Source organism: Mustela lutreola, chromosome 14, assembly GCF_030435805.1.
Source record: "Mustela lutreola isolate mMusLut2 chromosome 14, mMusLut2.pri, whole genome shotgun sequence".
NCBI lineage: Eukaryota > Metazoa > Chordata > Mammalia > Carnivora > Mustelidae > Mustela > Mustela lutreola.
This window is the reverse complement of record NC_081303.1, coordinates 47505665-47530591: the sequence shown is the minus strand read 5'-3', so window position 1 is coordinate 47530591 and position 24927 is coordinate 47505665. Positions and strand designations below refer to the sequence as shown.

Here is a 24927-nt window from a genome sequence, read left to right as displayed (position 1 = left end):
GCAGGACAGGGCTCTCCAAGTCTGATACCTGCTGGGACAGGGGCCAGTGCTGACCCCGCACAGCACTCCAGGCCTTCACGCTCTGGCTCTACCTTACCCTCCAATGCTTCCTGCCTGTCCTCTGGTCCAGGCCTAATCCCAGCCCTGCTCCCTATAACCTGGATGCCCACTGCACCTGAGGTCTGCATGGGCGTCTAGGAGTGCAGTCACGTTCAAACTGGCCCACAGGGCCCTGGAGTGGGGACAAGAACAGAGGATTACTCCCTTGGTGAGCTACAGCACCACCAGTCCCTTGATTGCTCAGCCTCATGCCCTTTGTCCTGGGGTCCCGATCATGTCCAGTGGACTTGGCAGTACCAAGTACAGGACCCCTTCAGGACTTCCCTCTTCTCAAGTCTTGGAGGTCCCGGTTCTCTTCTTGACTTGCTATGTGGCCTTAAGAGAATGCTTCCCTTCTCCTGTAACGAAATGTGTTTTCTTTGGTCACGTAAGAAATTAGGCGGAAGTACGGGGTGGAGAGCCCCGACTCTCACAGCTCATGTTCTTACAGCAGGGAAAGGCTAAAGGAAAACACCTAATCTAGACGACTCTGAAATTGCACTCATTTAAAATCAGATCCCTGTGCTCCTTGGACTAATAAAGAGACCAGGATAAGAAGTCTGAGATGTTTCCCACATGTGTTTGGCTTGTATGTTGCCATGGCAACTGTCCCATACATATCCGTCAGGGTGTTCACTGCACACTGGGCTCCAGATGAGCTCTGCAACACCCAGGTCCATTGGCCTTAGACTAGGACCAGCCCAGATCCGTTGTCATGGCAACCAAAGGCCTGTGAGGCAGGGACGAACAGGAGGGTGGTCCGTGTGCGTGCAGCTGTGCCCGTGTGCTGGCTGGAGACAGGCAAACGGCCTGGGTGCATGTACCCTGTGATGCGGGCAGACCCAGAATCAAATCCGACCTGTCCATGCAGAGCTGAGAGTTTTAAGGTCACTGAATCACAGCACTAAGTGGAACCTCCAAGATAATACTCAGCGTTCTGCTTTAGAGCAGAACCGACCCATTTGCAATAAATCCCATTATCTCACTGTGGACCAAGGAAACCCAAAAAGAAAAAAAAACCAGAAGGTCCCAACCTGATGTTGTCAGGCCAACCCTGTGATATTATTACAGAAGATGAGAACTTTCCAGTCTGGTTTCACAAATGGGTGTAAGAAGGTCCAGGAAACCAAGTTTTGTGTGGTGAAGAAGAGTCTGTCTGGGAGACACATCGTAACCCTGACCAGATTCCGAAAGAGGTTCCTGATGCTAGAAAGTTAAAAACGACTCCAAGAGCAAGGAGAAACCTTCACCCCGCTGACCCAGGACCTGCTGGGGACCCTCCACTGCCCTGGAGACAAAGACCCTCCCGTACCACGGCTATGCCCATCCTCTCAGTGCGCAGCTCTGCACTTTGTGAGAATTTCTGTTAGGTTTTTAAAGAGACCTTAAACCTAACACAGGAATGCCATGGATTCATAGTTCACTGAATTTTAATAGAATAATCACTGGCAATTACTTAGTGTATAAAAATTGCTCCGCAGATGTTAAGAATAGTCATGGGTGTGATGGGTGGGAGTTTCAAAGCCTGAGGAGAACTCTGCCTTTCACCTGGCCTGGTTTCATCCCAAGGAGCTAACCACCTCTGCGCGTCTTCCTGCTTCCATGGAAACCCAGATTCTCAGGCAGGAAGGATGCTGGGAGCTTACTGGGTCAAGCCCCTACCCTCCCCCCCCCCACCCTGCCAGACTTTGTGTGAACCTGAAGGCTGCTCTCCCTCCTCTTGTGATGGGGCTGAGCTCTCCTCCTGCTGGCAAGTTCTCTTACCTATGGGACCGTGATCATTCTCCCCACAGAACACACTGGTCGGCTTCTCCAGCCCTCTGTGGAGCTGGAATGGTTTTCTTGAGAGAAGGGATGACTAAGACTAACCACTTCCCTGCCCTGTCCCCCACTACACCCCCCCCTTCCCCCCCCTCACCCCCCCCCCCCCCCCCCCCCGGGCACATTCGCTGACCCTCCCTCTGCCCTGAACCTTTCATTATCTTCAGCTCTCTCTGAAGCACAGGGCTCCCACAACCCGGAAGCCACACACAGGAAGGCGGGGTTTTGATTCCTTCCGCCTCTTAAAGGACTCAGGACAAGGAATATTATGACTGGGGGTAATTCTCAGCACTTAATCTTCCCGCTTATTGTGTCTATGTCGCTCACTGTCTTCAACTGCCTCTCCCCAGAGCTCCTTCCGTGTAAGCCTGCTGGGCGGCCTTATTGTTTGGGGGCGGGGAGGTCTCTCAGTGGGGGGCCCTAATCCTCTTATCAAGGGGACAGGGGGAGTACAGGGAAGGGGGGGGGATGCTGGGTTCTGGTTTCTGCCCATTCCGTAGTGCCAGAGGGAGGGACTAACATAACGCTTTGCTTGGAGCTGGTGCTCCTTGAGATGAAGCTGCCTGTAGGTTCTCCATCCACCTGAGCCTTCCCAGGCAGACCCTGTTTCTCAGAAGTTGTGAAGAGGACTGGCCAGCTTTTGTCTCAACGGATGGGACAAAGACCTGTGAAGACAAGTCTTTAGGGCACCACTGAGGTGGGGTTTCTCTGGATTGGTCATGGAAGTTTCCACTGGTCATGGAAGGACAGTGGTGAGTTTAGCACAATAGTTCAGGTTCCTTCCTCTTCCCATGGCTGAAATTTCTAGCAGCCCCAGATCCCCCCTGGACAACGCTCTGAAGTTGGACGGGGTAGTTGGATCTGCAGAGATTCCTAGTAACCAGGCCTACCCCCTCCCAGTACTTATCCTCTTACTCAGGACCTTCCCGTGACTCACAGGCACACACTGAACTAAATAAGAGGCCAGGATTTCCCAGGAAGAAGAACTAAAGCAGTTCCTCTCAGTTCGGAGAAGTGAATCTCTAGAAACCTGCCAGGAGGAAGCCGAGTCGAGGTCAGACAGGTATGGGGTACAGGGGACAATTCTCTAGGAGAACCACAGAGGAAAGTTCATTGCCTTCTTCTACTCTTTCCTAGTACTGAAGACTCGGGGCGAAGGGGGGGTGGTCTGAAGACTGTGGCTGTTTATATTCTTACGGGGTGTCAAGAAACCAGAGCTTGCCCTACTCTTGGGGATGGGAGACACATTCTAGACTTGGGGCTTCTCCAAGGCTACCAAGCGGATCCCATCTAGCTGCACAGGCTGTACCCCTCACTCCTCCAGACTCCAGACACAGGTTCCCCAAGGGCAGAGGTCTCCCCTGTTCCAACAGGGGTGGCCTCCGTGTGTCTAGAGCAGGGCCCGGCACCTCGTAAGTACTTAACAGAAACTTCGTGGATGGGTATGAATTTCCTCTGCAGTTGAGTAGTACAAAGGCCCTGGTCTTCTCGGGTGGAGCAGGAAGCAGGGAAGCGAGGCCCCGTTAGCCCTCTGCATTGTTCTGAGTATTCAGGTCATGCAGAGCCACTCGCACACCTTCTAGAGCAGAAGCAATCTCAGGAGGGAGCAGCGTGGTTAGCGGTGGGGTGGGGGTGGGGGGCGCAACATGTCCAGACTCCTCTATTTCTGACATTCCACTAAAATGGCTCCCACTGGGTCAGATGCACTGCTTGGAGATTAATCCCATTCCCAGCCAAATGCTGTCCTGGGGAGAAATCACTCAGCCTCCTCCCTCCCCCTTCCTCCTCCAGAGAAATAGAATCCAGATCCCTCTAGTTTCTGTTTTAAACTCCTCCAGCAGGGTACCTCAGATGACCTCACTTCTCTGGCCTCATCCTGCAGAGGCTCCTCCTAGAACTAGGCTCTGGCCTGGTGTTCATCTCACTGCCCTTCCCGGGGTGGGGGCACCCCAGGACTTGCGACATGTTCCCCTCCGGCAAGGTCTTGGCATGTGCGGCTAAGAGCATGACCAATGAAGGCCAGCTCTCTGGCTTCCAATCCTGGCTGGACCACCCTGGACATGTCACATAGCCTTTCCTCGTTTCCTCATCTGTAAAATGGGTGTGTTAGTAACAGTACTCTCCTAGATAACAAACAATAACACATGTTAAACAGTTACTCTGTCCCAGGGCTCCTGAAGCACTTTATACATTGGTGTATTTGGTCCTCATCACCAAGGGACTGTCATCATCATGGAGGCACAGAGAAGTTAAATATTTACCCAAGGCTGCCCAGCTAGCAAGTGGTAAAGCTAGGATAGGAAGCTGGGGAGTTGTTCCAACCCTCACACGGTTGTAACAAGGACTGAAGGTGCTTATTGGCGGTGCCTGATTCAGAGGAAGCCACAGCAAGTGTTAGCCACCACTCTGCAGTATAATGATTACCTCCCCTCTCAGCTCCTAGAAGTCTACTTGGTCCCAGATGGCCACCCTGTTTATCCAAACCGGGCCTCCGGAGACCACCGAACTCCCGAGCCTCCTCTGGCCCACAGCGGCATAGAGCAGCCTGAGCCCTGACAGGAGAGCTAATAGCATTGCCCCTGAACTCGCTCTGTGTTTTCTAGTCAATTGTCTGCACGTCCCCTCTCCACGGATGGCTGGGACATCAGGCTCAGCTCAGCTTGAAAGTCCCCAGAGGGCAGGGAACACGGCAGTGTGAACTCAGCATGAAATGACACAGGTTTGGGATGACAGAGAGGCCGGCGACACCCCGGGGCTTGCTCACGGTGAGGAAGATGTCTGCAGGACTGTGGCTCACTGACCCTGTTTCCTTCCTCACCATTTGGCCGAGGTTAAGGGAGACAGTGTGCCAATGGCCCAGTGAGTGCTGGCAGCAACGGGCAGGCAGGCGAGTAATGCTGGAAGGCTGGAAGGCACGATGTTTGGACAAGCCTGGATTCAAATCCTGGCACAGCCCCCTAGCTGTGTGTCCCCGGAAAGCTAGTTCGTGTAACTTCTCTGAGCTGGCACTTCCTCATCTATCCCACAGAATAACACTACCACCTGCCAAGGATTGCATAAGGTGCTTATGAAAAACTTCATGGGAAGCATCGAGCACAAGGCCCTGCACCTAGTAGGTGTTCAATAAATGGTAGTCATGGTGTCCGTTTGGTCATTTTAGTGTTGGGGACATCAGAAGGCAGGGATCCTGGCTTCAGCAGCCCTGCTAACGAACCAGGCAGTCATGAACAAGTCTGTTTATCTCTGAGCTGCATCTCTCCCCATGGAAAATGAGACCATATGCGGATGATGTGTAACGTTCATGAGAGCTTTGACTTCCTGTGCTCATGGATGTTCCAAGTCATTGGTAGCCCTGGGATTCTTGGATTTGGCCTGGAGCTCCCAGAAGAGCTAGACCAGGGCCTTGCCCCACTGTACTGGAGCTGCCTAAGAGCCCAGAACAAATTCCTCTCCCAGAGAGTGCAGTGGCCAGACCTCTTTAGCCCCGGCGGAGGGCACACCGGGTTTGCCCGGTCTTCTCAGTAGGGGGATTCTATCCCTGCTGCCAAATCCACAAAACACGAAACACTTAATTCTGGCTTAAAGATGGGAGTCGGCTCGACAAGGGAGAAGAAAGAAGAAGAAAAACAAAACAACTCCAGCATGAGGCCAAACTCTACTTGCCCCTCCTATTCTATATATATCAACCCTTGTATGAGAAGCAAGGCAGGGAGGCGGCTCTGGCTCGTTCCCCAGCGACACATGTTATGATGCGAGAAGATCCCTTCATTATGTGTCCACTTAGCGCTCATTCAAACATGCCACAAAGTGGAAGTAATTAAGGAATCTGTGTCACCCTTGGGGCGACCTTTCCCAGTCCTCCTGCACACAGCCTCACACATATGGGCATGCAGAAATGTCAGCACTTCCTTTGGCTTTCTAAATTAAGATCTGATGGTGGCAACCAAGGGGAGTGTTGGCCGACGGGGCCCTCACCGGCACAGCCAAGCTAGCTGAAGAGTGGCACATGCAAATACCCAGGGGCCAGAGGCAGAACATCTCTGGGACACAGGAAGGCCAAATTCCAACACCACTGTGTGGTAGCAAGCCATCGTGGGATGTTCTCTTCCTGCTCTACAAAGCTTATCCCACCTCATGGGGACTCCATCCCCAGGCAGAGTAAGTAAGAAAGTAGTACAAGACTGAGAAAGGTCTTAGTCTTCCCTGCTCCCCTCGAGGCCCTTCTGTCTGCCCGGATGCCTGAGAGGATCATACTGGGAAGAGATCCGAAGAAAGGCTGGTTGTTCCTCGTCAGCCAGCAAGAAGCAGGCCCACAGAGGATCAATGACGCCACGCACCCTGACCTTGGGTGTCTTATTCACTCCCTCAGTTCACCATTTCACAAGACACTGATCAGCGGGCACGGAGCCAGGTCACAGGGAGCAAGACGGATTCACAAACAAGAAGGAAGGATGTTTGAGCTACAAAAGAAAGCAGATCCGTCCCTTGTTGTCTACAAATTATATGGGAATCACATGGTCAGTAACTGTGCTGGGTTCTGTGGAGGACACCAATACAGGACATGGTATTCTGTTCTCCAGGGCACCCAAATATCCTTCTACAAATCAGGGGGCATAACACCAGGGTCCTCCTCATGCTGCAGGGCCTCATGAGGGGTGGGACTGACTGGGCTGCTGGATCAGCTCCGACAAGGGCAGGTCCCTGCCAACCGATCCCCTGGGTTGGGCTTGCATGGGTGGTCCACTGGTAGAATTCTCACCTGCCCCCGGGTCAGACTCACTGAAGTGAATTCTCCGGACTATGAACTCCTTGAAAACAGGTCAGAGTCTTATTCGTCTCTGGTTTTTTTAAACATAAATGCCATTCTAAAATTTTTACTTTTATTTTTTTAAAGTGGGCTCCATGCTCCACGTGGGGCTTGAACTCATGACCCCAAGACCAAGAGTAGCACGCTCCCCCAACTGAGCCAGCCAGGTGCCCCTCATTCACCTTTTCCCTTAATGTTGAGCACAGTGTTTGGCACAAGACAAACATTCATGGATGGTTTGTTGACTGAATGAAAGAAGAAATGAATGAATGAATGGATGGTGTCGTGGTCTGAGTGGAGTACAGAGGTAGGGGAGCTGGGTGTAAAACGGAAGCCTGCCATCATCTCTCTTCTCATCTCTGTTTTCTTCAGGCTTAGAGTGCAGGCTCCCCTACAAAGCACAAGCAGACCCCAAATCTCTCCAGCCATCCAACCCACCAAAATGCTTGGCGTATCCTTGATGAACACGGATCGCCTTAATGAACGTGGATCGCTGTGATAACGAGGGAGTGGCCACCAGGGGCAGCGCTGAGAACCTTGTTCCTCTTCCCCAGGAGCCTTGGAAGAAACAAGGGCTTCTCCCTTTCCTCACCACCTCCAAAGGTCCACCGGCACTCTGCCTCACAGAGGAACCCAAGCTGGGATCTCTCGGACATGCTCAGAGCTGGCTGGTAAGGATGGTCCTCCAGCTGTCGAGCCTGGGGGATTCCTAAAGCCAGGCTATGCAGATGCTGAAAGCATCTCTCTCCAACTCATCGGATAATGATTATGAACGAGTGCCTGGTTAGGTGGAAAGCACTAGACTCCAACAATGTGGCATACACATAAGGAAGCCATTACACTAACAAAACTGCAAATGTAAAAATAGAGCTCTGCATAGTTTCCTGGTTACCACATTCTAATTCTGATGGTTTTTCAGTGCCAGTGACATTTGGTTTCCTTTGTCCCCCACCATGCGCTGGTTCCTCTGCGGGTGTACTTATGGTGGGAGGCAATGGTCTCCTTTCTAGATGCCTAGTCTCTACCCCTATAAACCTCCTCTACAAGGCTTGCCATGGAGGGAGTGCTGCTACTCTGTCTTCAGAGTCACAATGGACCCAAGACCACTGCTGGGGCCCAAACTGGCAGAAGGCTCAAAAGAGCCCGGCCCCCAGCCTAGAGGAACACCCAACCACCTGCACAGAGGGGACGAAGAAGGTAGGAATGGCATCCTCCTGGGGTCCAATGACATCAGGGTCAGGCTGTGCTGTGCACCGCAGCTTTGCCCACCAGAGCCAAGCACAAACATGAAGCTAAGACAAAACCTCTGGACCATCTCAGATTTGCCCAAGCAAGCTCATTCTTTTCCTGGGACAAGTCCCCCTTGGAAACTAAAGGATGGACAGAGCCGGTGCCCTGCCGTGGAATCCTGAGTGCTTCTCCTGTGTATCACATGCATCCTCAAGGTATATATTTTTTAAGATTTTGTTTATTTGTTTGAGAGAGAGCAAAAGTGATCACAGAGGCAGAGGGATCGCAGAAGCAGAGGGAGAAGCAGACCTGTCGCTGAGCGGAGAGCCCGCTTTGCCAGGACCCCGGGATCATGACCCGAGCTGAAGGCAGATGCCCAACCAACTGAGCCACCCAGGTGTCCCACCCCTACGTATTTTTTAATGTTGCAAGAAAATCAACACACACACACCTAAACCCCACTAAGAGTTTAGAATCTGACCAGTAGGGGTGCATGAGTGGCTCAGTGGGTTAAAGCCTCTGCCTTCAGCTCAGGTCATGATCCCAGGGTCCTGGGATCGAGCCCCGCATCAGGCTCTCTGCTCCGTAGGGAGTCTGCTTTTTCCTCTCTCTCTGCCTGCCTCTCTGCCTACTTGTGATCTCTATCTGTCAAATAAATAAATAAAAATCTTTAAAAAAAAAAAAAAAAAAAAAGAATCCAGTCTAGGACCTGACCTATGGCACACGAGCATTCACCCATCCGCTCACCTGTCATTCTCTCAGAGACACCTGCTGAGCCCTGGCCATGGGCCAGATACTGGCCTGAGGATGCGCCTGGGGACACGAAGCATCTCTGCCCCCTACAGACCATCACTGAGCTCCAGTTTTGGAGCTCTTCTTGCTAAGCTCTCACTTTCTGGCTCCTGAGGCTCAGTCAGCAGGTGACATGCTGTGACTACAGGGTGCCGCAGGGGAGGGGACAGGTGTGGGAGTGGTGGGAGAGGCAGCAGCTATCAGGCAGTTAGCCAAAGGGCTCTTAGCTGCCTCGATGGTTCCCGGGGCCTCCGCTGTTCATCTGGGCTTTGCTTGGAACCTGGCTCTTAGTTCTTGGAGCTTGGTTCCCAGCTCATTACTTTTTTTGTCATGGCTTTGGTGACCCCCGGACCTGAGCCCTGGATAAACAGGGCACTCACTGGCCACTTTCCTCTCCTGACTCTGACATGCCCCTGGATTTGATGGACCAACCCTGGGTTGAGGCAAGCGTGGCAAAAATTCCAGATACAATCCGCAGGATGATGTCTCGTTGCGAAGGGAAGGAACTGCTTAGTCAGGTCACTTCTTTCACAGGGGCAGTGAGGAGACTTCTAGTCTGGTGGCCTCCCCACCCCGGGAGGGAAGTCTTTCCTCACAGAACACTCACCTGCGCAGAAGCACTCCTCAGTCCCACCGGGGCAGCTGGAGTAGCCATCAAGGACCCAGCCAGCCTGAGGGAGGGGGCCGGGCTCCTGGTCTGTCTGAAGCCTGTGGGACAGAGAACGGGTGGTCACTCATCGCAGAGGCTGTCCTGGCCTCGAAGCTTCTCCAAGGGACTAAGGGAACCCCCTTGGAGCTCGGTTCTTCTCCCCTGCTGGGGCTCCACCCGCCTCTGGACTGGGCCTTCTCCAGTGAGCATACATACATTGCACACTCAGCAGGAAGCAGGACTTGTGCAAAGTCAGGACAGGGGTAGGGGCAACGGGGGAACTCGTGAGGGCACTAGGGTGGCTGATGCCAGTCACCCTTTGCTGTTCCACCCATTCCCAGGAACACAAATTGCCCACAAGACAAAGGGAACCCACAGTAACTCTAGGCCTTGGGTCCTGTACCCTGCCATGGTCCCTGCCCCCAGGCTGTGCCCAGAATATAGCCAAGTTCATACAGAGAGGGAAGAGCTCCCTCTGAAGCGGAGTTCACTGACTCCTTATGAGAGCTTAGGGGGCACGCAGGCCTCCTTGGGCTTGCTCACAGTCCAGGCAGGGAGGGGTCAGGGAAGAAGGAGGGGCAGGCTCAGCTGAGGTCACAGCGACTCCTGGGAGGCTAAGTCCGTGCTGGGCCAGTGTGGCAGCAGGAAGGAAGGGTGAGGTCTCCGGCCACCAGCTCCCAAATGCACGCAGACTTCTGAGCACAACCCCAACCGTACAATCGCTCCCAGGAACAAAGGCTGTGGGAGCTTTTATTATAGGCAATTACCCTGGGCTCTCAGAGCTGGCCCGCCCACCCGTCCGCCCGTCTCCAGCTAAATGGACCCTTTGGCAGCTTGGCAGGAGGGGGAGGGGAGAGCTGTGCAGGCAGGAGGGAAAGTTGACGTCTGGTCCTGGGGCCGGGGGGCTGGGCCGGGGGACCCTGTGAGTCTCCAGTGCTACTGAGATTCTCTTCCTCTCCCCAGTTTTTCCTTTTTTCAACCCAGATGGCTGGGACTCTGGGCTCAGCTCTGCTGTTAACTCGCTGTGTAATGCAGAGCAAATCTCTTCTCCTCTGGGTCCCTACATCATGGTCCATCATGGGTAAGAGGTGACCTCCAAGGCCCAGATCAGTCTGGTAGTCCAAGGGCACGTGAAGTGTTTGCTGCCCCTGCAGGGCTCTCCCTAAGCCACCCGAGCAGTGTTGAGCTCCTGTGTGTCTGTAGGCCCCTGAGCTGGGGGCTTGCGCTAGAGCAGGGTAGGGGGTACTTAGACAAAGCAGGAGACCTCATCTTGCCCTGGTCAGTCTGATGGGGTCGCTCACCACTACTGCCAATTCGATACCAGCCTGATGTTCGAGTCTCGGGGGGCAAAGAAAAACTGGCGTTGGTTGGTTTCTTGGAACAAATGAATATAGACCTGGGCTGTGTGAAGAGATGCAACATCCTAGTGAGAAAGCAATGGAACATTCTACTGGGGAGAGGAAATTCTAGGTAACGTACACGTTTCACTCAATAGCATCATATACGTAGAGCTAAGCACCGCCTGACCCAGCACAGACAGCAAGAAGTAGCATTAGAGATACAAAGAGCTTGGGGCACCTGGGTGGCTCAGTGGGTTAAAGCCTCTGCCTTCGGCTCGGGTCATGATCTCAGGGTCCTGGGATCGAGCCCCACATTGGGCTTTCTGCTTAGCAGGGAGCCTGTTTCCCCTACTCTCTCTGCCTGCCTGTCTGCCTACTTGTGATCTCTGAGTGCCAAATAAATAAATAAAATCTTAAAAAAGAAATTAAACTACGGTGAGTGCTGTGAAGTGTCTAAACTTGGCAAATCACAGACCTGTACCCCTGGGGATAAAAATATATTATATGTTTATAAAAAATTTAAAAAATAAAAATAAATTTAAAAAAAAAGTCAGAAGCTCTGCTTCCTTATAGAACTATATATACGAATCAACCATCCACACAGGCACAAAAATGGCTGCCTTACTTGATATTATTAAAAAAAAAAAAAAAAGAAATACAAAGAGCTTGCTTTCATGCTTGTTGGTGCCATAATTATGCTGTCAGGGTGAGTGGGTGTGCACTGGCCCAGGGGCGCCGAGGAAGGCAGCCTCCATGTCTCTAACCTTCGTCGTTTCTACATCCTCATCTCTGTCTGCCTCCACCTCTCCAAACTAGGCCAGGGCCCCCAGGCCTCCCCTCCCTCTCCAGCCCGAATGGACAGTTTCATCTATGCCGGAAGTTGGTTAGAGGTTGAACCAGGAAGAAGAAAACCGTAAGCCTACCCTCCTGACACCACGGGCTGTACCCTCCTCACTGAAGTCTGACCAACGGCCAGCCTGAGGCGGGAAGGTGAAAACTACTGGAAAAAGAGAACACCTGGGAAGTGGGGAAATGCAGCCCCAGAGCAGTGAAGCTGTAGGGGGCTCTTTTCCAGAAGAGCAGAGGAGAATGAGGTTGAAGATTGGAGGGAACCAGATGTATGAGAGCAGACGACCTAGACTGCGGACTGAGAGGCATCTATGCCTTCTCTGGGGTCCAGAGAGCAGGGGTGACCAGAGAGAGGCAATGGCGGGTCAGAGACGAGGCAGGAGATAGGCTTCCTTGGGAAGGTCGGCACCCGGAGCCTGTGGACAAATATGGCTAAGGAGGGTAGGGCAGGCAAAGAGACGGCTGACAGATCTGGTCCCTGGAGAGCAAGGGGGCCAGACCAGGCTGGAGACAGGAGGGAGAGGAGGAGGATAACCTCTGCTTCTGTGAGCAGCTGGAACTTTGCAGAAGGCCAAGGTCTGGGCAGTGGGAGGGACAGGGGTGCAGGAGATTTCCATGAAAACAGGATGTCTGTGCCCTCTAGGGAGCAGATGGCACCTCCTTGGCTATGCACCTTGCAAGGGTAGTCCAGCCTGGCCCTTGGCAGTGGGACCCTTGGCAGCAGCTCCAGACCCCGCAAGGTGTACTGGGCTCCCACCCACCAGCCAGCAGCATCTAGGGCTGTCCTCCCTCCAATCCGCCCTTGCCCAAACCATGATCCTCCCTGCAACCCAACCCAGGGCCTGAAACAGGCAAAGTCTAGGAGGTGGATGGAGAAGAAAACCGCCCCTTGAGGTTGGTACAACACATTTCCATTTCTGTTTAAAATGAAAACATGCAATAAATGTTTGCGGAGTAAAGGAAATGTGGTTCTATTTAGGCTGCATTGAAATGTTCAAAGGAAGAAGTTCTGACCTCTTTGGAAAATGCCAGAGTCTAAATCTGCCAGGGGACGTGTAGGGTAGATAATGTAAAATCTTAAACAATTTAATGCCTAGACATTTTTCCCGAAGATTGAATTCAAAATGAAGGACATTAGGTAGAAGGAAATCAGGTAGGAGAAGAAAGCCAAAAAATCACCAGGGAAACACTGTACGGATGGGGAAAAGGCCATTCAAAGGAAGGTCAGCCCTGCATGTGTGCTTCTCTGAGTCCTCTCATCAGCTGGAGAACCTCGGCAGAGGTCACAGGGGACAGACAGACAGATGGGAGGGGCTCCTTAGGAAAAGGAACAAGGGCGGCTGTGTGGGCGGGTCTGTCAGGCAGAAGAGACACTCCCAGAGCAGGGATCACCCAAGTGAGAACTCGCTTTGATCAGGCGACCGCTTGAATTCCTGCCGTGATGGGAAGCTCACTGCCGCATCAGTCATTTGTAAACCTCTCGGGTTGCTGGAAAGTCCCTCCTCCTGAACTTCCAATCTATCTCGGGTGGACTTCTAACCACGATGATGCCGACTCAGGGTTCTGGAGCCGTACCAAGTAAATCTAATTCATCTTACGACATGACAGCTCTTCAAATATTTGAGAACAGTCCTCAGACCCTCTCTAAGCCTCCCTTTTCCAAAGTAAACTGCTTCAGCTCCTTTAATCATTAATCCAATGCCTTTTTTGGATCCCTCATCAACCTGTTTGTCTTTCTTGAAATGTGTTTTTGGGCACCAATGCCCTTTTAAAATGTGGGTGTTCCTCACTGTGATACTCTGTAAGAGGCCTGACCACACGGCGAATAGAGTAGGACTCTTGGCTTCCTGGGCCTGGGCCCCGGATGTCTGTGGTGTAAGAGTGCCTAGAACTTTTCAGAGACCGAGTCACACTCTTGCTTCTAGAAGTGAAAGCTCCTAGTAGTGCCCCTCCCACCCCACAGATGCTCTGCAGCCCCAGAGGAACAACCCCCCTCCCAAGACCAAGCGTGCGCTCCCCCCGCGTGTTCCCCGCCGCGTGTTCCCCCCCGCCACCGGCCACGTCCTGGGAATGGTGTACAAGCTTCTCTAAACCCCAGATGTAAGTGGGTTTCTCCTCACACCAGTGCAGAGAAAAAACCCAGGAAGTCAGTCTAGCCTGGGAGGTATTTAATTTGCATTTGAGCATTTCTAAACGGTGTGACACTTAGTAATTAGAATTTGGTTCATTTAATGTGGCCATTTGAGTAAAGTTACACTTTTATTTAAAAAAGGATATATATACTCGATGGACTGAGGTCCCCCTCCTCTTCAGGCTGGCTGCTGGGTCCCCGCTCCACGCCTCCCTGCTTCCCTGCCCCCCTGTTCCCCCAGCTCACCTGTACTGGAAGGGGGCCACTGTGGCCGTGACTGGCTGACTCTGTTGGTGGGCTGAGGCGAAGCTGATAACCCCCGGGGTGGGGGAGGGGCGTTTGCTCTGCACAGGGCTGCACCCTGGGGAGGAAGCCCCGGACACTGCCCCAGCATCGGGCTCCAAAGACCTGGGGACCCCTGAACTTCTGTAGCTTGTATCTCTTTGATCCTTTCTTGGGTAGTCAGGAGGTCTTCGGCCTTCAGGAGCCCCTGGTATTTGAGTTTCTCCATGAGAGCTTGGTCGGGATGGGCTCCTGCCCCGACTTTGGAGGACTGGAATCCCTTCTTGAGCCACCTTCTTCTTTCCCTGGATGCCTTGTGTCTCCCCAACTCTTCTGGACCCAGCACAGCTGGAGAGGGAGGCTTTGGGGGTTGCCCTGGGACTGCTCCATGGGGAGCTGGAAAGGCCTTCGCCACCCTCAGCTGACTCTCTCACCGTCCCAGAAGACTTCGGGGAGCCTCTCCCCCGGGAGGCCTTAGGAGAGGAGTTTCTGGAAGGGCCTCCTGCCCTGCCCAGTCTCGGCGAGGCTGCACGCTGGGGGCTCAGGGCCAGGCCGGCCTGGCGTGGCCGCAGCTGGGGAGAGGCGCCCGGGGTATGAATCCTGGTCTGGGAAGCAGCTCGAGGCACAGGGATGGAGGAGGTATAGTGGGGGCGGCTGGCAGAGTTCACGTTGGCCATCCCATTCATGGTTAGCAAGCAGCGCTGAGGACTAGTGTCCTGCAGAGAGAGGAGAGAAAAGAAGATGGTTAGGCACCATCCCAAGCTTCTGTCCCTGAGTGTGTAAAGATGATGCTGAGGTCAGGGGAGGAGGCACCAGGATCCGGGCCAGGCGTCGGGGCTCTTGGCTTCACATCCTGACTCAGCCAGTGCCTGCCTACCTGACTCTGGGCAAATCCCCATTACCCCTCTGCTCTGAAGTTCAAGTGCAAACCCTATGTGAAGTGCTTTGTGAACTATGATCCTCTGTACCAAGGAAGTTAATTTAACTTTCCTTGCTTCTACTCCCCTCCACTGATCAGGGACAGGCTCTCCTTCCCACAACCCCTCCCTCTCACACCCTTCCTTGTAGCCTGAGTCTAGAACCCCCCACCCACAGTAAACCAACTCCCTTGGACCCTCAGCCTCTTCTCTGCATGTTCCTTCCACCTGCCACTTTATCTGATGAAAATGCCCAGGACACCTGTCCAGTGGGATGTTATCTTCCAGATTCCACTGGGCTCAAGGTGAGGTAGACAATCTTAATCCTCACAAATCATAAACTTGTGAACCTCCCCCGACCCTAGGCTCCTGCCATCCGGCTCATACCATTCACTGGTCCTCACTGACACCATCTCCCCTGTTCCTCCCCATGTCCCCACCCCCTCAGTCACTGGAGATTTGGGCACTGGGCTCACAATCTTCCTCACAGTCATTCCCTATGCACCCTCTGGCCCAGAAGTCAATTCCTTCTCTCCCAGACCTTGGTCCATTAATTATCCCAACCCTCTCCGGTATCCTCAACCTCTCCCCCTCTACAGCTTCTCTTCCTCACCATGTTAATTAATGAATTAATTGCTCTATTAATCACTTCCACTTCCAAGGGAATTTGAAGTCATTTACAAAGACACGATCCATCAATTCCAGATAGATGAAAGAGTTAAATGTAGGAAATGTAGAAAATAAAACCATAAAAGAATCTGCAGAACATATGCATAAATGTTTCCATAATTTTCTTGTGGGAAAGGCCTTTGGAAGCCCCACGTCAGAGGCAGAAATTATAAAGGAAAAACACTGATAGATTTCGGTGCAACAAAAATGAAAATCTCTGTATGGACACAAAAGCCCTTTTTCAAAGATTCCAGCCATCAATAAACTATGAAAATACTTGCAACCTATACGGGGGCCAAGGGAATTCTACCAAATCAATAAGAAAAAGCAAATACCCCATAGAACAAAGAGCAAAAGATTGGAACAAGGAATTCACAAAATAATACACACAATTGGCCAAAACCTAACAAAAACAAAAGGTCTCCTTAAAATTGAAGAGATATAGATGAAATGTTATCATGTCATCATGAGGGTGGAGACAGAGGACTTATGGGCAGAGAAAGGACCAGCACAGTATGGCTGGTCCGCTGAGACCCCTGGGGCGCCCCCTTTCATACGGCAGACAAAGCTGTCAGCAACTGCGCAGGACTGGCTATGTCTGTTCTCGACCCTTCCCTGACCTTTGTCTCTGCGGTCCAGGACCAGTTACAGGTTAAACTGTGAAAAATCCATGCAGACCGCTAAACACTGATGGATTAAGAGTCAGGGCTTAGAGGACTGCTCTGCTAACGGATGAAATAATTTCCTCTAGGAAGAGAAATACTATGACCCCCTCCTCCTTTCCTCTAATTGGTACGTTAGTGACTTGATGTCATTATTGGATGAACTAAAGTAGCCCCCACAGCCTCCAGGAGAGAAGGCAAAGCCATGTGTGTTAACGTACCCACAACCAGCTTGCTTCCCCTCCTCCCTGGCTGCCCATCACCCAGGCCTACAGGACCATGTTCAAGGCTTGCCTAACTCCTGCTTCCTTCCCATCTATCTTATGCCCAATGACCAGGCTGTAGACTGAAAGGACACTCTAAGTCACCCTCTGCCTGCCCACAGTCTCCCGTGCAGGGCACCCTGCCCTGTCCCCAGCCCCAACATGCCAAGGACAGCCCCACAGGAGGGCCTGAGAAGTATTTTCACAGAGAGATCTCAGAGGCTGTCAACAGGTACTAACAGCAGTCTGCAAAATAAGCACAGGATAAAATCTAGCAACCTGGGAGCCTGGGTGGCTCAGTGGGTTAAGCCGCTGCCTTCGGCTCAGGTCATGATCTCAGGGTCCTGGGATCGAGTCCCGCATCGGGCTCTCTGCTCAGCAGGGAGCCTGCTTCCTCCTCTCTCTCTCTCTCTGCCTGCCTCTCTGCCTACTTGTGATCTCTCTCTGTCAAATAAATAAATAAAAAATCTTAAAAAAAAAAATCTAGCAACCGCCGTCAGGTGGAGAAACAGGGGGTCTTTACGATGAGGAACACCATGCTTTAGAATCTTCCCCACTAGAGGTAAGAGGAGATTTACTTTGTCATCTTCTCCCATCCAGCCACTCCCCTAGTTATCAGCGACAAGCATCAGTGACCAAACCGAACAGGACCAGAAGGATAAGAATGGACCTGATCAAAGGTGTGCGTTGTCCCTGAGCTGCTGACTGTGGCCTCCAGCACAGAGCTAAGCCAATCACTGGTTAATTGAACTAACCAGCTGACCACCCATGAGAAGGTCCTAGGACCACAGACCCACTGCAGCCCGCACCCCTGAGACTTCAGCATTCCCACAGTCAATCCCTCCACTGGCACAGTACCACACAGGCCAGTTCTGCCTCTCCCCTTATGTCTAGTCCCCATCAAACCCCAGTGTGGGGACCACGGCCATGCGGGCATCCCAGCCCACCCCCTCCGGGAGCTACGTCTGTGACAGAACCCAGAACCGCCTCTTGGTGCTGCCTGCACCTTTCCTGTGAACTGCTCCCCTACCCACGCTGTAGTGCCCGGGGTTCTCCTCAAGAGCCCAACTCACCTACGTTGTCCTCAAAGCATCCCCAGCTGCCCTGGGCCCAGGCTCCCCTAGGCCCTACATCTAGGACTGGCCAGATTTCCACCACAAGAGCCTTAAGTCCGAGAAAGCTGCTTTGGCTTCACTTGTTAATGGAGCAGATGCTGTTGCTGCTTTCTCTGGATCCTCATTTTTTCAAAAGCTCATGGGAAGAGTATTTAAAAACCTTCCTGTGGGGGTGCCTGGGTGGCTCAGTGGGTTGGAGCCTCACCTTTGGCTCAGGTAGTGGTCCCGGGGTCCTAGGATCGAGCCTCACATCAGGCTCTCTGCTCAGCAGGGAGCCTGCTTCCTCCTCTCTCTCTGCCTGCTTCTCTGCCTACTTGTGATCTCTGTCTGTCAAATGAATGTATAAGGTATTTAAAAAAAACACACAAACAAAAAAACCTTCCTGTGGTAGGTCCCAGGAGCCCCCCAACCCCTTCACTGTAGCTGGGGCCCTGCTCTCTCCTCCTCCTCAGAGGACAGCCCACACCTAGACACAGGAGGTGAGGACCACCATCCCAGATGGGAGTCTGGCTGTATCAGACCACCTCTGCGGTGATGGAGGAGGGATCCCCAAACAGTGTTCTTTGAGCCTGGCAGGAAAGGGGCTCAAAGGAGCCTTCCTGGTTTGCCTTTACAGTGGGAACTCACAGGTGCCCAGGATGTTTAGAGAGATCTCAAGAGGACACCCAGCACTTCTCTCTTCCCCCAGACCGCATCAGTATCTTGCTTTCACTGAGCCATGGTTTCTGATCCTTACAACAACCTTCCAAAGTAGCTTTTATTATCCCTATTTGCCAGGTCAGGAAAACAAGGCTGGGAAGGTCAAGTGAGCTGCCAAAGAACACACACAGCTAGAAAGCAGTGAAGATGTGATCCAAAAGCAGATGAGGGCCTGGCTCTGTGGCGCAATGGATAGCGCATTGGACTTCTAGACAAAAGCAGATGAGGGGGATCCTGGGACCCAAGAATGGATTCCCCAGACCACAGCCATCAAAGGCACGTCTGGCCACAGGATGCGCTCCTCAGCCTCCATGTCAACACTGTCCTTGCTGTGATTGACAGCTCTGGGCCTTCCAGAGATTGTGGAGGAGCGAGGAAGGGGGTGTAAATCTGGTTCACAGGGTGGAGACCGGAAAAGAAAATCAGTCATGGGCAGCTCTGGAGGAGGTCTCCTCCTTCTCCCTTTTTCTCCTTTCTTTCCCCAAATTCCTCAGCTCTAGCCAGCTTTCCCTGCACCCTTCATATCCTGTTTGCATTTGGTGGTAGTGGGAGCCAAGATGGTCCTAGGGTATTGCCCCATAAGAGGCTGAAGGCAATGAATGGGGGTGGGGAGGGAGATAATGGGCCAAATCCAGTCTGGTCACAGGCTTATTATGCCTAGTTGGTAGCAGGTGGCACACCTTGGGGTAGGTGGGGATTGAGGAGGAAGACTATGGAGTTCTAAGTGTCTAGCAGATGGGAGGCATGCGGGAAAGGGCAGAGAGAGTGCTCATGGGGGGCGGGGTGTCAGCTGAGACGCATGGACAAAGGTGCTTCCAAAGCTCGAGGGTGAGGCCTCTGTCTGGATGATGTCTCCTGGGCCCCAACCACATACCTACTGGCTCTGGCATCCAAGCTGCGTTTTTAATGGACCAAATGATTTGGGAGACTCCCATGTTAGCTCTGGGGCTCAGTTTCTCCCATGAAATAAGGACAGCGCCTTTCCGCCTCCTTGCTCCCCATGTCTTCATGTCCTGAGCAAGCTGAATAAGGTGGTATCTAGAAAACGTTCAACCTCTTGGGATATTAAGAAGTATTAAAGTCACTTTCATAGTATATAACAGGGTTCACTGTAATGGTCTCCATTTCCTGATTCTCACTGTCAGACAAAAATGTCCCAGAGAAGCAGGACAATCTATGTGTCTCTTGGACAGAGCCTGTTCAAGCCAAGGAGCTTGGCTAGCAGTACTGATCATCTTTTGTCATACCTTCACAATATACTGGGGAAGCTCATGGGCTGAAGGCTAGGAGCTGGGAGTGTTAGCAAGGAGCCTATTTCTTTCTTAGGTAGACATGTATGTACAAACATGTGTGTGCACGTACTTGTGATTTTGGGGGAGCCTACCAGATCCCCTACTCCTAAACGTGCTCTCTCTTCCTCCTTCTAAGTGCTCTGATTGGAAATTACACTTAACCTCAGTGGGCAGATTCAAGAGGATCGCAAGTGTCCCTTAGTTCACTCATTCCAGGGATCCCTGTCCTTAGTAAATTATATTAGGGAGTCAGTACTTCCCATTACCAAAGCTCACTGCACTTTTGAAAGGATTCACAACAGGATCCCTTTGTTCATCAATACACACCTTGGCTGAGTACCTCCCATATGCCAGGTGCTTCGCCAGATGCTGTGGCAATTGCAGTGGCTGAGACCCAGGCTCTGCTCTCAAGGAGCCAACAACCTGGTAGGGAGAAACGTGCACAGTCACCACAGGCACATATGCTGTGTGTCAAGAGAGGCAAAACAAAGTGCTGTGGGGATCTTGCGTGTGTGTTAGTCTGATGATGAGGCAGAATTTGGGAAGGCTTCAAGGAAGAGGCAGCAGTGGGGTTGGGGGCTGGTGGTCTGAGGTCCAAGCAGCAGTAGATTTGATAACTGAATCTCCCATGCCCATGGTCTGTCTATCAGCGCTCCAACACGTACTCTGCTCCTCAAAAGAAATTCTGTGGAGTGTTAGCAGTAAGAGAATGCTCTGGAGCCCCGGTGCCTAGGTCCAAAGCTTGGCTCTGCCATTTGCTGATGATGTGATCTTGGGCAAACTGCACAAACTCTGAGCCTGTAAAATGAAGCTGAGACTAGGACCTACCTCTTCATTGTTTTGAAGTCTAAGTTACTGAATAAATGTAGTGCTTAGAACAGTACCTGGGACACAGTAAGGACTCAACAAGTATTGTTATTATGGGGTCGCCTGGGTGGCTCAGTGGGTTAAAGCCTCTACCTTCAGCTGAGGTCATGATCCAAGGGTCCTGGGATGCAGGCCAGCATCATCGGGCTCTCTGCTCAGCAGGGAGGCTGCTTCCCCCTCTCTCTGCTGCCTCTCTGCCTACTTGTGATCTCTGTCTGTCAAATAAATAAAATCTTTTTTTTTTAAAAAAAGGTATTGTTATTATGATCACAAGGACAAAGAACCTTTTTTTCAAGGCTCCTCAGATGCCCAGGGATGGAGGCTGAACTGCCTGGTATTTCTGGAGCCTCCAGCAAAGCAAGGGAGGATCAGAGTATCTGCCAGGCTCCAATCAGAAACCTACAGTAGCATCAACAGGAAAAACACTGCCTGTGCTGGCTGTGGTAACACCCAAATGCCCACCAGTGGAGAGGACAGGAAACTAGACAGTTGGAAATATTGTAGTGGAAAGAGCAAGGCCTTTTGAGTCAAGAGGACCTGGGTTCAAATCCTAGATCTGCTACTTCTTGCTATATGACTTTAGAGAAGCTATTTTAACTCTTCTGAGCCCAAAGTCCTCATCCACAAAAAGCAGTCTTAGAGATGTGTAACGATTCAATGAGAGAATAAAGATGAGATACCCAGCATGGAGCCTGGCACATAGCAGATGCTCAAGAAATCGCCAAAATTATGTTAAGGAGAAGAGCTGCCCTTCTTCTCAGAACAGAGACAGACAGACTGAGACACAGACTGGAATAGTCTGATGGATGGCAGGTGAGTCGAGAGGCCAGTGGCTTCCAGGGGGAAGGGGCACAGTCTCGGTCCCTGAACAACATAGTGTGCAGCCCTACCCAACACGTACTTCCCTCTTGTTCCACTCCACCTTTTCCAGTCAATACCTGGCTATCAATTCTTTCTCGTCCTCACCCTGGGGCTGTTTTATTTTTAAATCCAACACTTTTCAGTTGCATTTACCAAGTGTGTGCCAGGCACTGTTCTGAGTTCTTTCCCTATATTAACTTGCAATCGCCCTATGATTTGGTGGTATTACATTATCATTCCCCCATCACAGACAAGGACACCAAGGCACAGAGAGGCTAAGGAATTTGCTTATGATCACACAGCTAGTAAATGGGAGAGACAACATTAGAGAGGCACAGTGGAGCCACCTGGGCCTGTTACTATTCTGCTCTGTTGCTCAGCCTGCAGCCTCAATCCAGGCCTCTCCACTCCCCATCCCACGGACTCCCTTTTTCAGCCTCGAATCATTCTGGCTTCAGGCCCCATCAGGACAAACAGAGGCGACTGGCTCCTCAATGTTCTGCAAACCCCAGAGCCAGGAAGTATTTTTGGCCTATAAATATTTCACTCTAGCTCAGAATGTGATGAGAGGTTAAGCGCCAGCTCCCTCAGATCTGCGGGGGCCAGAGGCGGGATGAAGGGAGGGAGGGCGGGCTCTGTATTCAGAGGTCCCTGCCAGGTTTGGAGGACTAGCCAAGCTGCGGGTTCCCAGCCAGGACTCTCCGCCGCCCTTTCTGCCCTTGAGGCTCCCGCAGCAGCGGCGGGTGGGCGGGGCCCGCGGGGCGGCGGCCGTGGTGCTGATAGGACAGCTCCTCCAGCAGTGGCCCGGTTAAAGGAGCCGCGTCTGCGCTTTGAGAATGTAGTTAGGATGTCCATTTCAGAAAGTCAGAGTATTTTAACTACAGCATCGAGAGGCTGGATATGGAAGGAAAGGGAAGAGACGGAAGGAAAGGGAAAGGAAGGAAACGGGAGGGAGGAGGAAAAGAGGGAAAAAATGTTAAAAAAAAAATGTCTGGGAGATGGGACTCTGGGTGCTGGTCAGATGATTTCATCACAGGCTGAGTAAATTTGGTCAAATTATTTCTCTTCCCTAGCGTGTTATTTCAAGACTGCAAAATAGGAAGGAGAAAGTTGTCTTCTCAAGAAGAAGGAAAGAAAAATACTGAAATAATTCATGGTAAAGGTCCAGTGTGTCTCTGGACTCCAGCACTGAGGTACAGACCCTGCACAGTAGAGGGTGGTGGTTAAGAACACAGGACCTGGAGCCAGAACGACCCCCTTCCTACAGCTTTCCTCTGCATCTTCCCAACACCCCTCTTTTTCCCCACCCCCAGGCACATCTAGCTCCTTCCTAGCTTCTGGTCCTAAGCAAGTTATTTTAGCCTCCTTGGTCTGCTTCCTCATCTGTAAAGCAGGAATAACAGTAATAATAACAGTATCTATTTTATAATGTTTTTTAAAAAAATTCAGTGAGGTATAGAAAAACCACTTAAGACAGTGCCTGGCTTATACAAACCCATACAAATCATTGAATAAAAGCTAGTTATTGACTCAAATAGACCATCAGCACAGCATGTATCTCCTTCTATCTGTTCTACTCAAATTTCCTACTGGTACCTTTTGTCACCCACTCCTGTCACAACAACATAAATGTTATCACTGTATGTTTCCCTCTAACCTAAATTTCTATTTCCTTAGTTGAGTATGAATAGGACAGTCAGTTTACATGGGATTAGGGTGGGGAGGATAAACAAAGTTGGAGAAGTTTCCAAAATAAACCGTGGCTGGGGTTAGTGAGAGAGGTGGGGAGACGTCTTTCACGGAGCCCCCTCTGAAGTCGATGCGGTCCTGAGAGCACGAGCAGGACCCAGGGGCAACCTCTTCAGAGGCAGAAGGTGGACAGAAAGACTTTCAAAGATCCAGACACCACAGACCAAACTCCTGGACTCATGTAGGCCTCTTTACAAGCTTTCTTCCTCTAACTGTGACATTGTCTTCTGCCCCTGAAAACCTGACCTGTTCCTGCCAGGGCCATACCCCAGATAGGGGCTTGCTTCTGGTTGGAGGCGCAGGCGCATCTCTGGAGATTGATCACCTCAGTGAACAGAGAGCTCGGTCTCCTGATGCCCCAGCAAAGAGGTGACTTGTGTTGCCTCACCTCTCAGCCAAGTACCATATAGTGACACACTCACACTGACACACACACTTATGTTGCCCCACCTCTCAGCCAAGTACCATGTAGATAGTGACCCGCACACTCACACGTCTACACACTGAGACACATGCACACACACCCCATCTGTAGCTTCAGTCTGTCTGCTTGCTCTCCCTGTCCCCTCCCTTTGGCCCATCTCTCTCATCCAGCCCAGAGATGAGGGGTTGCTCTGTCCCCCCATCTTTTTCCATCTCAAGGGCTCTGGGCTCTCCAGCAGTATGCTCACACGCTTTCCCTGGAAAAATGGCCCCCAATACCCTCACTATGTGTACACAATTTTCATTTAACATTTGTGGACTACAGACTTGCTACAACTCACACATGGAGGTCGGGATGGGGGGCTATGGGGAGTTGATAACATCCCTATGCCTAGAGGAAGTAACTTGTCCCAAGTCACTGCTGAGTAATGGGAGTGCCTGGGGTGACTCCTGGTCACAGTGTCTCCCCCCCCCCCATAAGACCCCAAGGCTGGGCATCATGGGGAGGTCCCCTGGGCTGAGGACAGGACTGCAATGGCCCTTTACTAAATGTTTCTCCTCTTTATGCAGCCTCTTATCTCTGCTAGTCTCTCAGGACAGAGATAAAGGTCTGAGATGTGGGTACACGGCGGTGGGGCCAAAGTAGAAGAGATCTGAAGCCATCCCCCTTCCCCAAGCCCTTAGCCTATAGACCCCGGCTTTGGGCTCCAGTAAACCAGCTGAAGGCCGTGCAGCTAGGCTCGGTCCTTGGCAGAGAAGGTAGGTGATCATCCCCGTCAGGATTGAGAGACGGACAGGATGGGCGGCCAGCCGTGTTGTCTTCAGGACAAGCATGGACAGAGTGGGCAGAGCATTGGCAGGAAGCAAGGAATCGGGTCGGCTGGCCAGGACTTGGCAGGCACAGGGTGGGGGTTTGGTGCTCCAGCGCCCGCCTGGCTGGCTCCTGGCTCAGAATGGGGATTAGGACTGTCCACAGGTGCAGAACTCATGACTCTCTTCCCCATCTTCACCCCTGGAGCCCAGAGCTCTGCCAACACCCTCAGGAATTCCTTTAACCTTAAAATGGTAGGATGGTCTTCTTTCTGGCCAGATGGCAACATGTTCTTACAGAGGAAGATGGGACTGGCCAAGTGAATCTCAGGTAGTATCAAAGAGCTCAGTTTCCTGGCATTTAGAGTAAATGATCACGGTGGTGCCAACACCCTACCCTCAGGCCCAGTCTAGCTGAGCCCCATCCCCTCTCCCAAAAGATGGCTTCTAAACACTGTACTGCCCAGACCTGACATTCTCAGAGCAAGTCCATCACACTCCCAAAGAGTGTTCCTTAGCCTCACGACTACTCTGGCTAAGCCCAGACCGACAGGCAGGACAGACGCGGCAGTCAGACAACCTGTGTGGGAGAGATGGTCG

At 51.9% G+C, this 24927-nt stretch overlaps 1 protein-coding gene across 7 annotated transcripts in view; it reads right to left on the bottom strand.

The window, feature by feature from the left end:
- Positions 1 to 24927, bottom strand: part of NAV1 (neuron navigator 1) — a 254837-nt gene that overhangs the window by 165772 nt on the left and 64138 nt on the right. For all 7 annotated transcript variants that reach the window (XM_059146655.1, XM_059146659.1, XM_059146660.1 and 4 more), the window contains exons 2-3: positions 13965 to 14716; positions 9357 to 9457 (exon numbers count right to left, since the gene is read on the bottom strand). In XM_059146655.1, coding sequence (XP_059002638.1) covers positions 9357 to 9457; positions 13965 to 14686 — 823 coding nt within the window. In that variant the 5' untranslated portion in view covers positions 14687 to 14716. The remainder of the gene's footprint in view (positions 1 to 9356; positions 9458 to 13964; positions 14717 to 24927) is intronic.